The sequence below is a fragment of the Haliotis cracherodii genome, unplaced genomic scaffold, assembly GCF_022045235.1.
Source record: "Haliotis cracherodii isolate W230 unplaced genomic scaffold, xgHalCrac1.p SCAF_2, whole genome shotgun sequence".
Lineage (NCBI taxonomy): Eukaryota > Metazoa > Mollusca > Gastropoda > Lepetellida > Haliotidae > Haliotis > Haliotis cracherodii.
Window position 1 is genome coordinate 27,577,548 of NW_027266275.1, and position 14,296 is coordinate 27,591,843.

Genomic DNA, 14,296 nt, shown 5'->3' on the forward strand with positions numbered 1-14,296 from the left:
TTGCTTTCGCTTCAAACAAAATGGCGGCAGTCAAGACAATTTGATCGATAATCAAGATCTATTTTGTAATCAAAATGGGTCTTACCCTGTGAAGTGCATCAAAGCACTTGAGCACCTTGATAAAAAACAAGGTTGGTGTTGACAGTACACACACTTTGCAAATCATGCAGTCGACTGAAATCTGCTTATGGAAATCATGTTGTTTACAAACCAGATGTCTAGTTTGTAAGGCGATTTTGATTGGACTATGCATAGAGTCGTTAGTCCTGCCAAAATAAAACTCCGGAATTCCAGCTTAGTTTGGCAAGGGTGGAATCTGAACTTTTTTTAAGTCAGTTGTCTTGGGAAGATGGGAAGATGGCTCAACTATTGATGGATAGAGGTGTTTTGGGATGGTAAATATCCCATATTAGGAATAAACATTCTATTTGGCGACCTAATTACACTTCGTGTTTTTTCCTAATACCCAACCAACCTGAATTTTCCAAATAATATTCTTCTTTCCCTCCGAGGTTGTGAACTCAGTTGGAAGACTTGAGGATGAAACCTTATGAATTTTCAATCAAAACAATGCTTTTTATTTCTTCTATTTCACACAACCAACAATTTTCCTATGAAGATTTTATTTTCATATATTATTTCAACTATGAAAGAAAACCTATTTAAAATGCTTAATTCATAGAGTTGTATATCTTTTTTAAGATTTGGAACTGAAATTCACATTGGCATTACACAATTCTAGAATATCCAGTGTATTTTATCTCCATTCTGTTATGATAAATACCCTGCACCTCTTCGCCACGAAAGCTTCATTTTGAACCGTATTCATAAGACATGTGCTTAAAGATGGCCAGCCAGCAGATTATAGTCATAAGCAAGAGAATTCCTGTGCTATGTTAGTGATATGAGAGATGGAGATGGTGAAACATGGCTTTGACGGCAAATGGGTCCAGGGTTATTATTATAATAAATTAGAGATGTAATACCCTGGATAAGTGAGGATGTCATTACACTAAATGTATGTGATTATATATGACCTATTATTTTAGTTGATTTCTGCGTGTTAACTTCAAAGTTATTTGAGAAATGTCTATTGTATTGAAAGAGTTTGTTATTTCCATCTTGTTAAGTTTATGTGTTTATGTGTTTTTTACCACTGAAGAAACAACGAACATATGTATCTTAACCTATGGGGCCTATATTTATAAGTATTCTGAGAAAGAAATAGTGCCTCCATTCTTTTTTATGTAGTTCTGGTACATATGTTATTCTATGTTGAGTGCGGTGAATTTAAGATTTTGCTGTTCTATATTTGTAGTATAATGGTTTTATTCAGAATGATGTATTAAATAATTAAGATTCAAAACATTGTTTGTTTTTTGTTTAATCACAGATTCTTATTCAGAATAATTCAGAACATATGCACCAGATATTTCCATGTATGCACAATTTCAACATTTTTGAGACCAAAGCTAATAATCTGTTTTCATTGGAGAAATATACTTGAGTGCCCTGAGTTAGGGCTGGGACAAGTCCAAATTTACTACCTGGGTACCCACCCACCTATTACCCTACCCTACCTGGGTACCTGCTGTAGGTCTCAAGATGTAGGTGGAAACTGTCCGATTAGGAAAAGTTTGACCGTAGCTCAGGTAAAATGTGTTTAGATATATGTATGAAACGATCTGGTGTATACACTGAAGTTCACTGAAGTTTTATTTTTATTCAAACATATAACAGTCAGAAGGAATGGGTAGTAGTCGGGAAGAACATTAGTGACTTGTAGTTTAAACATAGAGTTTTAGATACCTTTTGTCATTAAACAATATATCATGTGACTTACCACAGGTCTGGATAGTCCTGTGGGTACACGGATCCTACTCAGTACCCACCCGACCCGAGTACCCCCGTCCCAGCCCTCACCCTGAGAATGTCTTCCAATGTTTCTAAAACGTGATATTATTATAAAATGAAACACATCATTCAATGGAATTATGGACTTGGATAAGCATTTGATTACAAATAGCTAAATGTTTTATTTATTTTTGTGAATGGAGCGTTTTACGAGAATCGAACCAATAACTTCGATATTCGCAGTAAATCATGTGGATCCGTGTTAAATTACAGTTACCTCCCTTACCGGATATTCGATTATACAATATGGCTGCCAAAACAAATCATTTGTAGAGTGAAAACACACTCTGTGATTTATCTTGGTTACACTCGCATCATTTAATACAATTATATTGCCAAATTGGTGACGTACACAACACGACAAATGCCTTCTAAAATGAGCGCTGTGGATTTGAAGAATCAAGGCAACAAATTGTTTTCTGCTCGGAAATACGACGATGCGATCTCCTGTTACACGAAAGCTATCGTACGTTCTTGATCAATTTATAATATAACAATCGTGATATGAAGAAAGAAGGGAGTAATACTCTCTACATGGCACACTTTTTTCAGATTTCGATTAGCGCCGCCTGAACGATCTCGCATTGTCACCTTGAAGCTCAGAAAGTGTTTTTATGAGTTCATCGAATTAACTAGTCGATGGGGTCATACAGTCAGGATATGACCATTGGTCATGTTTCGAGTGTAGTAGAACCCCATTACGGCTCTCGGCTAAGAATTAGCCAAAACTTTGACAAGGGGGCACGGGCGCTATTACAAATAATTACTGCTCGTTAACCATGTGATCAGCACAGAATTGTTTACCATGTTTATTACTTGCGCGTTAGTATTTTCTTCAAATTGAAATGTATTGGGATTAATTCATTAAACTAGGTGAGCATGGGAAGATAGCTAATATGTACCCTAATTCACATGGGTACCAACCACTATGATAATGTGCTTCATCAGAAAGGGGAACCAAGGGCTAAGATTTAGGGGTAAACTAACCTGACCCGCAACAATACAGTTTACCAGGTACAGCTAACCATAGTGCTTATTGGCTCGGGCTGACGGCTGCTGCTCCAGCTTCACCAGATCTCACATGCCTCTTCGATCCTGAGGGTTAGTTGTGTTAGGGTAGGTTACCCCCAATTCTATCCTCCTTTCCGATCAAGCACCCTTTTACAATCATTAGGGTTATGTACCCCTTTCCGATTAAACACCCCTTCATGATCCTTAGGGCTGGGCACCACTTCCGGATCAAACAACCCTTTACAATCCTTGGGGTAAGGCACCCTGTTACGATGCTGAGCAGAAGTTGTGAGATAAGGTATTGGCTAGGTCTCTCTTTTAATGAATTAATCATATGTAATTTAAGGAAACTCTGAACACTTTTATTACCTTTTGAGTTTCGCAGAAAAAATGGCCACCACGCATGAGCACAAAGGCAAAAATTCAAGTGCTGATAACTTGGTAAATGAGCACTTATTATTTGTGATAGCGCCCATGGTGTGTTGGCTCATTAGATTAATTCATTAGCTTAGCTTAGCTTCACGATGGCAAGGTGAGTTCGATCTTTCAAACAGCGCTAATTGAAATCAGAAAAAGTGTGCACGGTAAAGTGCACTACTCCCTCATGACCCTAATTCATCTTATGCTAAGAATCGAAGTGGCATATGAGTTCAATGAAGTGACAGCCTCAAAGCCTGCACTTAGAGCCAATAAACCCTATATAAGCTGTTCCGGGTAAACTACAGTCTTGCCAAAAAGATGCATCAAGAAATAGTGATTAAAAGATATTACAAAAAATGCACATATGCAGTCTACAAGTCTGGGAAACATATGGTCAATCCCACTGGTTACTATGTTTGGAGATGGTTTAGGTACACTCTATTTTGTATTCGACTGCAATGTAGAATATATTTTATATATCTGTCTCTATTGTGTTTTGCTTGTGTTACATTGTAAACATGGTAAATTAACGCTCCCTGGCACAAGATATGTTTGGAGCTACAATGTATATAAATGGCAGCACACATAGTCTTGCAAATCTGCAAAAAAAACCTAGGGGTATTCCTACCTAGCGAAATTGAACATGTTATCAATACACGACAGCTGTTATATTATTATAGTACCAGTCTGTGCAAAAAACTTTGAATCAGCTATTTTCAGTAGATGTAGTCTAAGTATATGGACTAGTACAAGCTGATCTTACTACTATACTAGGCCATAAGTAATTTACTGACCAGGGGCTTGTGACTAGTGGATAAAGCCTGTGACAAATTATATTTATGTTAATAATAATGATTCTTTTCTTTTGACAGAATAAAAACCCAGGCACTGCAACATTCTTCACTAACCGTGCTTTGTGCTACCTTAAACTGAGACAATGGGAGCTTGCTGTACAGGATTGCCAGCGTGCCCTTGACCTTGATAGGTCTTTGGTGAAGGGCCATTTTTTCATGGGTCAAGCATATGTTGAACTAGGGCAATACGATGAAGCTATTGCAAGTTTGAAGAGAGGTAATGATATTGATATGGAGTGTACATATGAAGACTAAACTTGAAACTCAACCTACACCAGGGATCCTTGTCATTGCCCTATTGTTAAAACAAGAAACTGGATGCGTTTAAAAGCATCCCCTTTTACATGTATGGAGAAATATCTTTCACTATTAATTTGACTGAATCTATGTATATATAAGTGTTTGAATTAAGCATGAAAATCGAGGGGTCCTTGTCATTAACCTAATGTTAAAAGTTTACGATTGAGTATTTGTTTAGGGTGTTTTGGGGATCCTAGATTCAAATGCTGTAGCAGCAATCCTCAGCCACTTTTATTTCCAACACTGTTTCCAAACAATATGTCGCATATGTAATAAGATATCAAAAATGTTATAATAAATATATTGCTTGAAATTAAGATGGGTCCTTGAGGATTTCTACTATAGTATTTGAATCTGTGGAACCCCTTAAACAAATACTAAATCTTAAACATTTAACGTCAGGTTTATAACAAGGACGCCTGGACTTTAATGCTGAATTTGAAACACTGATATATAGATTCAGCCCAATAGATAGTGAAATTTTTCTTCATGCATGAAGGAAAAACTTTGAAATGCATTCAGTTTCTTTTTTTAGACTACTGGTAGTTATATCTGAAGATAAGTAAATCATAAATAAAACATTTCTCAATATATTTGACACCCATACAATATTTCTATTACGTTTTCCTTTGTGTTGTCAGCCTATGATTTAGCCAAGGAGCAAAAGTTGAACTTTGGAGATGACATCACAGGGGCTCTGCGTCATGCTAAGAAGAGACGCTGGAATATGATAGAGGATCGACGCATACAGCAGGAGATAGAGCTGCAGACTTATGTGAATAAACTGATCCTTGAGGACAGAGACAGGTAGGAGATTGAGCTGTAGAGTTGTGTGAATAAACTGATCCTTGAGGACAGAGACAGGTAGGAGATTGAGCTGTAGACTTGTGTGAATAAACTGATCCTTGAGGACAGAGACAGGTAGGAGATTGAGCTGTAGAGTTGTGTGAATAAACTGATCCTTGAGGACAGAAACAGGTAGGAGATTGAGCTGTAGACTTGTGTGAATAAACTGATCCTTGAGGACAGAGACAGGTAGGAGATTGAGCTGTAGACTTGTGTGAATAAACTGATCCTTGAGGAGAGACGGGAAGGAGATTGAGTTGCAGACTTGTACGAACAAACTGATCACGGGGTTGTACTTTAAATTTGAGATGTCCAGTAAGAAATTCTGATACTGGAGGGTAGATGCAAGTAAGATGCTGAGCTATACCTAAGTCCTATTCAGCTGTTGATCCTCCTGCTGGAAGTGTTGATGTTCATAGCTGTGTTGTGTGTCCCTGCAGGAAGAAGTCCGCCCTGAAGGAGATGTCCGAGCACCAGGACTGTAACGAGGAGCTCGACGGAATTGACGAGTTTCACGTGAGTTGCTTGTACAGCATGTCATCCACTTTCTTGTGCCACTAGACAATACTGTATTGATTACAGATTCAACTAATCAGAGTCAAATGAGAAAGAGTTAAATGCATTGTTAACATGGTACATACTAATCATACCTATATAATCTCTGCCACATTAACCTCCCATTCAGAAGTGAATATGTTAATGTGTCACACACTCTTGCCACTAACTCTCTCTGCCCAGTGTTTGACAGTGTTGATATGCCTTACATCTACAGTATTTGTTTGCCATCTGGTCATCCTGGAAAGCATTTCTTTGTGTTGTCACTAAGTGCACAGGGGTGTGGCAACATGGGTGCTGAGCACCGGATCTGCAGCAATATTCATCCTAAGCTGAAGATCTGGGGTAGAATTGGTCTTCAGCAACCCATGCTTGCAGTGAAAGGTGATTATGCTTGTCGTAAGAGGCGACTAACGGCATCAGGTGGTCAGGCTCGCTGACTTGGTTGATGCAATCACTGGATTGTCTTGTCCAGATTCTATTATTTACAGACCGCTGTCATATAGCTGGAATATTGCTGAGTGCATCATTAAACAACAAACAAACATCATCCTAAGCTGACAACAAGCTGATACACCAGTCTTTTGTATCTTCCGAGACATAGCCAGAAGCTTATAATGAGAGACCCGTTTATTTAGTGAATGTGTGTGTGCTTACCTTTCTGCATGATGTGACAATGAACCAATGTGTCATGGTTGATGTATGTTTTCTCTTTCAGGAAAACAAACTAAGATCTGTGAATAATTTGTTTGGTCAGTTGGATGACAGGAGGAAGGTAAGAATCAGACCGGTCATCTGTCATTTATTGTATGTTATATGAGGGGGAAATGGCTGTCTCATTGGTGATGTCATTTGTTAGGAGATTGTAATAAGGGAGGCTACTACATGGTGTTGTAAGGGAGGTAACTCTAGGGTGACAAGATTAACAGGTTGATCATCATTTGGTTAAAAATGATGATCAAGAAGTACAAGTGTGACTCAGCTGGCTGACCATCACACCCCAGTGGTGTGGATATTTGCACATGATATAAACCAGTGCTTTGCTTAGCCCCGTCTCCATTATTTACTCCATGAATATAGCCAACTGTGATGTAAAAGATCACTCACTCAATCGCTGCCTTCATTGTCTGTGTAATTGACTGGCACCATCAAGGAGATGAGAGATGGAAAGACTGTAGGAGGTTGGATTTGGCTGTTTGGGAGAACTGTTTTGAGTTTTCTGCACTGTTTTTTTTTTATCTTACCATGATTAATGAATACCTGTGAAGAGCCAGGTTAGAAAAGGTCTTCAGCAAACCATGCTTGCCGTAAGAGGTGACCATGCTCGTCGTTAGAGGCAAATTACGGGATCGGGTGTTCAAACTTGCTGACATGGTTGACGCATGTCATCGTGTCAAAATTTGATAGATCGATGCTCATGATGTCAGTCACTGTATTGTCTCTACGATTATTTACAGACCACCATCATATAGCTGGAATATTGCTGAGTGCGAAATTAAACAACAAACAAACAAACTAAAAAAATAAAAGAGTAATAAAATTTGAATATATTTGAAACTGAAGTTGTAATTTTGAAGACATGAGATTGTTAATTATTGCCATAATCTTTATGTCTATCTTGTAGAAGCGGGATGTGCCTGACTTTCTGTGTGGGAAGATTAGTTTTGAGATTATGCGAGAACCTGTCACTACCCCAAGTGGTATCACCTACGACAAGAAGGATATCATCGAACACTTGCAGGTAGATTGATGCAGAACAACCCGAGGATTAGTACCTCACAGTTTGGGCCCAGAGTGAAGCGTCAACTCAGTGTTCCAACTTATGCATGAAATCAAGGGGTCCTGGCCATAACGCTAATGTTGAATTAGAGATTTAAAAGGTCCCCAGATTCAAATACTATATAAACAAACCTCAAGGATGTCGGGATCCCACTTTATTTCTAACACTGACTACTCCACATTAGCAAGATGACTTCAAGGGGATTACTGAAATCCTGTTGAAAGCACCCAGGTTGTAATGGAACTATTTTAATTGCATATCACTGATTTGATTCTGTCCTTAAATAGTTCTTATAGTTGTCATCTTGAACACGTTGAACACTATGAATTTATTCAGATTTAGGTTCATGCTTTCCCTCACTTTAAGTCCCAAAGCACCTGCTCTAGACATACTTGGTATAAGTATTTTAGGGCTTGTATCATATTTAAAGGGTTCATTCTTCTTTTAAACGAACATGGTTTCATTTAGGGCTGGGACGATACACCAATTGTGCGATTCAGTTTCTATCACAATGCCTTGCTCATGATTCAATACATATTAAGATGCTTGCATGTGCTCTAATCTTTGGTGCGTAGGCCATCTTTTTGATAGACCAGATGGCAAAATACCTGGCACAGTGACGATTTACTGTTGGCAGAGTCAAGTAAGGCACGATGTATTAATATATTTACGTTTTCACTACTAGTTATTGTTAGGTGTAACAGTTATTAAAGCAAACATTTAAGGTAAGAATTGACACATTTTACTTAGTGAGTGACTGTGATCGATACTTGTATCGAGAAAATAATTGTGATCCACTGATGTATCGTGTTTCGTCCCAGTACCTGTTTCAATATCAGTAAAATAAGTGCCCAGCTGCCGTACTCTGGTAATCTTGGGATGCTGGTTTGCCAGTATTAGATTGGGTTCAATTTCCAGCCGCATCATGCCAAAAGACTTTAAAAAGTGGTACTTGTTGCTATCATACTTGGCGGTCAGCATTAAGGTGATAGATTAAGGACTGGTCGGCTTGGCGTCAGTATACTGTGTCTGCGTTGGGTATCCATGTTAGAACAAGCATGCCTGTCGCTACGAAAGTGCAATAATCTTGGATCGGGACGTTAAACCACATTGCACCTCACTTCACCTTCCCCATGATCTGATTTGACTGGCCCAGACATTTTCAAGTGATATAGCTGGAATATTTCTGACCTTACATTAATGATATTTACTCCCTCATTTAAGCAATGAGATCATGCCATTAAGTGATGGTAAAGTCTTTTCCTCTCTGGACTGCCTCTGTGGTCTAGTGGTAGAGTGTTCGTCCAGAGAGCAGAAGGTCGGGGGTTTCGATTCCTGGCCGTTTCATACCAAAAGAAATTAAGATATGGTGCTTGTTGTTACCCTGCCTGCCTTCAGCTTTTAGGGGCTAAAACAGGGAGTGGTAGGCTCGGAGTCAGTATACTGTGTCTGAGTGGGGTATTCATGTTAAACTGCTGCATTAGTCCAGACTAGTACAAGCAGCCACACACACACACACACATGTGCATGCACATCGCTATATAAGTGCAATAATCTTGGACGCGACGTTAAACCCCAATTCACCTCACCTCACCTCACCTCACCTCACCTCACCTCACCTCACCTCACCTCTACCTCTCTGCTTGAAGATCTGACAACCAATGTATTGAGGGTATGTAGTCTTTACATGTAGACTTGTGATTGTTTTCAGAGGGTAGGTCACTTTGACCCAGTAACACGGACAGACCTGACACAAGAACAGCTGATTCCCAACTTGGCCATGAAGGAAGTGATCGACACATTCTTGGAGGAGAATCCATGGGCAGAGGAATACTAGACTTTGTGTGTGCATGTGCGTGTGCATTGAGCGCGAGCGCATGTGTGTGCACGAGTGTGTGCGCATGTGTGTGTTTGCTGCAGACAGATATGTTCAGTTGTGATATCAGGGTATGTGCTGGATTGAGAACTGTTGTTATTGTTACGAACTCTGTTTGTAACCTGTCCCTTTGTCTCTTAGCATGCTCAGCAAATATGGTCACTACATTTTAAAGTCACATTTACTGCTCAAAAGCCTCATGCTTAACACACTTGATAGATGAGTGAAATGTAAACTGTCCCAGAGTTTAATCAGTTTGAGGTTATGATAATTGTTGTGATAGATAGTACATCATAAGGCCTTACCTGTAAGGTAATATGTAAAGATATGGTTTTTGTGATAGATAAGCTGTTTCACAACCCTATCACTGAAACAAGTACATCTAAAGTTGTGGTAACTATCTCTATGCTGCTCCCTACCAACGATTTTTATCCATAGCGACAAGTCAATATCAAGACTGTTTATAGGGAGCAGTATCTATGAGTTAGCCACAGCTTCATCTAAAGTAAAGATAACTGTGTTGAAATGATGATTATGACCATCTACAATGTCAGGTGTATGATATGTCTTAACTGAAGTGAAAGGATTTTACTGGGTGTGTGTATGTGTGTGTATGAATGCATGCACACATGGATACGAGGAGTGTGCATGTTCTGAATATTTTCTAATTGTCTCAAAGGTATTGTTGAGTAATATGTAAATTATCCGCAGAATTTGTGAAAATATGACATGATACTATTCCATGTGTGATACTTGTGTGAGTGATTATTGCTTACCTCCACATCACTAATCTTGCAGCTATGTGCAGTGAGCCTATTCCTTGTACATGTATATTACTGTAGAGAAGTTGAAGAACACCCAATTTTTTCATATGACAAAACCGGGTGTTCTTTACTTTCTTTTGAGTAGTATATATTATATGTATGATCATGGTGGTGTTATCAAGTATTAGGGATGTAGCGATACACCTTATGATACAACAGGGAAGTGCTACATCCCTGTCCACATATACTGTGCTTTCCGTTGCAGTGTTATTATACTACTAAAACAAGTTAAGGACCATCCAATTCTCTCATATTACTTCAGTTCATCTGTCATGCCATGACAGATTAGCTGTAATAATATGACAGGAACGAGCGTGCCTCTACTTGTTTTTGGTATTATTTTTTTTTTTAAACATTTTATTTCAACTTTTCCCTGTTACATGAGGAGGATGGCCATCCAGGGCAATGGTCACCCTCACATTCTGAAGACGATGTATGTATACATTTGGGAAAAATTAAATACAAGTTTCGGAAATGGTGCAAAGGTTTTTTAAGAAATATAACAAAACATACACACAGTCAAGCATTCAAAATATTATTCAAACACTGATCCTGGCAAGAAACACATATGAGAAATAGATACATATGTTATTGCTGTTCTGCTTCTTCAAACAATATGTGATAAAAGATCCATGATTTATAAAATGTTGCTACATTACCATTTGTAAAGGCTATATTCTTCTCAATTTTGAATCTCAGACAAACATCTTTTTGAAGTTTTTTGTATTATATTACCTGCATCATTGTGATTCTGACAGTAGCCAATGGGAAACATCCACGAGCCATTGGCCGCAATGTGTGGCATGCTATGAATATATTCACCACTCATTAACCCATCCTTTACAGCAGCACAGCCATGATTAAACTGTCTCCAGTACTCCTGTAACAGCTGTGTAGAGTCTTCACACCACAGCGCATATAGCACATTGTATTAGATACTTAGTGACAGAGTAAATGTGTATGATTTAGATAATATTCTAAGTGGTAAGTAGCAACACATTGAACTTAGAAAAATGTCATTTTTTCATGTGTGTATATATTAATATGTGACTTTCACAATCATGGATTGCTCACAATTAGGTTACTTGCAATTTCATCTTGCAAGATGATGCAGCTTGTAGATATGTGGAACGGTACAACTGTTGTATAAAACTGGTGACAGCGTGTGTATATTTCCTGGATAATAGTATTTGGTTGTTGATATGGTTTGAGAAATATGTGTGATTCTTGCCCTAATCGTAGCAGTGTAAATACCCTAGGATAACAGCTGATGATGCAACAATTATTGGCCTCAGTGTGTGTGGTGAAATCCCACTTTGTGTGCTATCTCATCCAAATCAGATTTTAGTGCTCGCTGCCAAGCACTAAGATCTGATTTAAATGAGATTGCTTTCTGGGTGATGAGCTTTTATTGTGATGGGTGTAACAGTCCCGATACATTGACTGATATAGCTGTAGCATACTGGTCATATGAATGGTTGAGAAAATGTTCGACATATGTTCTTAAAATATATAAGTGCTCAAGAACTAACAGGTAACATTGTGTAAACCTCTAAGATTGTATTTCGATCTGAGAATTATCATGATACATAGTTATAGTGCAGTCTTGCTAGTCTCATCCATACAGTGTAGGGAGGCACATGAGGGGATTCTGGGCCAGGTCACTTGCCACATGTGTTGTCGTCAGAGTCAACTCCTGAAGACTGGGTTGGCATGATGTGTGACCTGGTTGGAAGCTTGTCGTGTTGTCATGGATTGTGGCTTATGTCAAACACTGGCTGCTTATGTTAACCTAGGCTCAGTTCATGATATAGCCAGACAGTTGATGACTGTGGCGTGAACATACTCACGGGATAGCTGCGTTAGTGATGCTGGAATAGTGTAGGACGATGTACACATGGGGCACCTGCTGTTAGTGGTCATGTATTGGACTTCACAGCACAGTCATGCACCTAGTGTGATCAGCCTCTGAAATTCACACTCCTAGCCTGAGACTACTAAATTGGACAGGTAAAATTCCAATGATGGTCGTACTCATTGACTAGTTCCATATGAGGGCTATACTCTGAACCAGTTTTCAAAGCTTCAATATACATATATATTCTGATACACAAGTTTGTTTATAACACTAGCCAAGTTAATATTTTGGTAAAAATAAATAATTATACCAAAAACTATGAACAATGTCTTGAAAGGAAAAAAGTGTGCTGCCAAAGGTCAAAATTACATTTTTGTTCAAAGTGGAATTTATACTTTCTTATGCTGATATTATTTATCCTTATGTTTAACCTCTGATTTGAAGAAAAGGGTGCTCAAGAAAGATTTCTATACAACTCAGAAGAAGTTAAACTACTCCATTAACTTCTTTTGAGTTTTATGCTTTCTTTATCTAGCCAAACTGTCATGTTGTTGGGAGGATCCATATGTTATGATTGCATGCAGAGGCAGGTATGGTTTCATACAGATATATTTATTATGGTTGTATTTATATAAGAGTATTTGAATCTACCTATTGTCTGTTGATTATTAACATTTGCTTTATTTCTTCACTTACTCACCATGTCCATGTTTGTTTTAATGAAGTAAAAGGTATGAGTGATTTGATTATCATTTTGTTGTGATTGTTTCGTGTAGAGGTACCACCTCTGTGGGCTAATGGATAGAGCATCTTGGTGGTTCGATCCCACCCCGACATACCAAAAGATGTTAAAAGTTGGTACTTGCTCAGCATTGAAGTGATCATTTTCCCAAGGCAAGGGAGTTAACAAACTATAAATTTCCAGGCTCGATCATAGCGCCACCAGTGGTTATTACGAGTTATGTCCCTTCTATGTCCCTCTTATTGACCAATCAGCTTCAAACAAAATGGCACCCTTATCAAGATGATCTGATTGATAATCAATATCTATATTGTAATAAAACGGGTCTTACCTGGCGAAGTGGAACAGATCACTTTGATTAAAAACATGTAAAGATTTCAAAAATATCTGTTGACTCCCATTTGGCGGTACCCATGCTTTGCAAATCCTGCAGTCCACCGAAATCTGCACGTTGAAATCCATGCTGTGTACAAACCAAATGTCTAGTTCATTATGTGATTTTGATGTGACTATGCATAGACTCGTTGGTCCAGCCAAACTCCATAATTCCAGGCTAGTTCGGCAAGTGTGGAAACTGTACTTTTATAGTAGGGGGCATGGGTGGCCCATTCGTCTAAAGCGCCGCGATTCGCTGTGCAGTTGCGTCCGTTGGACACGCCAGAAACCTATGATTGTGGGTTCGAATCCGCTTCGCCCCGATTATGTACCTAGGTTTATCAGCACCATACCCGTGCTCGTGGGTTTCACCCAAGTGGTAAACGTCTGAGACCTGCATCACTTCGGGCTTTCCTCCCACATTAAACTGACACACTTCAATATAACTGGAATACTGTTAAAAGCAGAGTTAAACCAAACTCACTCACTTTTATAGTCAGATAACTCCCTTGCCTCGGTAACACGTGAAGGGGTGAAACAAGCACTGTTTGGCTCACTGTATATAGACTTTGTCTAAAAGGGATATCAATGTTTAAACTGCGGCATGGTATCTCGGTTGGCAAGCACCATCAAATCGGCATTAGTCCCGACTAGTACAAGCAGCCAGAACACACTCAGTGCACGTTGCTATATGAGTGCAATAGTGTTGAACGCGATATTATTTCATCTCCCCTCACCTTCTGTAGAGAAACTTGAAATGGGGACCAAATAAGCAATGATTAGTTTGCACTAATCTAAACTAACGCAAACCTGTTCAGCCGATTGCTTCAATGAAGGTCAGGGGGCACGGGTGGCCCAGTCATCTGAGGCGCTGCGATTCGCTGTGCAGAGTTACGTCCCTTGGGCACGCCAGAAACCTATGATTGTGGGTTCGAATCCCG

At 39.0% G+C, this 14,296-nt stretch overlaps 1 protein-coding gene across 1 annotated transcript; it reads left to right on the forward strand.

The window, feature by feature from the left end:
• Positions 1 to 2,165: 2,165 nt before the first annotated feature.
• Positions 2,166 to 12,967, forward strand: LOC139467919 (E3 ubiquitin-protein ligase CHIP-like). The gene is made up of 7 exons (XM_071249507.1): positions 2,166 to 2,380; positions 4,218 to 4,416; positions 5,141 to 5,306; positions 5,786 to 5,861; positions 6,619 to 6,675; positions 7,525 to 7,641; positions 9,392 to 12,967. Exons 1-7 carry the CDS (start codon positions 2,279 to 2,281, stop codon positions 9,515 to 9,517), a joined length of 843 nt encoding a protein of 280 aa, XP_071105608.1. The 5' UTR covers positions 2,166 to 2,278; the 3' UTR covers positions 9,518 to 12,967.
• Positions 12,968 to 14,296: the final 1,329 nt, after the last annotated feature.

Excerpts from the sequence above, each read along its gene's own strand:
- LOC139467919 (XM_071249507.1), top strand. The coding sequence starts at position 2,279 with ATGCCTTCTAAAATGAGCGCTGTGGATTTGAAGAATCAAGGCAACAAA. Across the intron at positions 4,417-5,140 it reads TATTGCAAGTTTGAAGAGAG|CCTATGATTTAGCCAAGGAG; the intron begins GTAATGATATTG and ends TTGTGTTGTCAG. Across the intron at positions 6,676-7,524 it reads AGTTGGATGACAGGAGGAAG|AAGCGGGATGTGCCTGACTT; the intron begins GTAAGAATCAGA and ends TCTATCTTGTAG.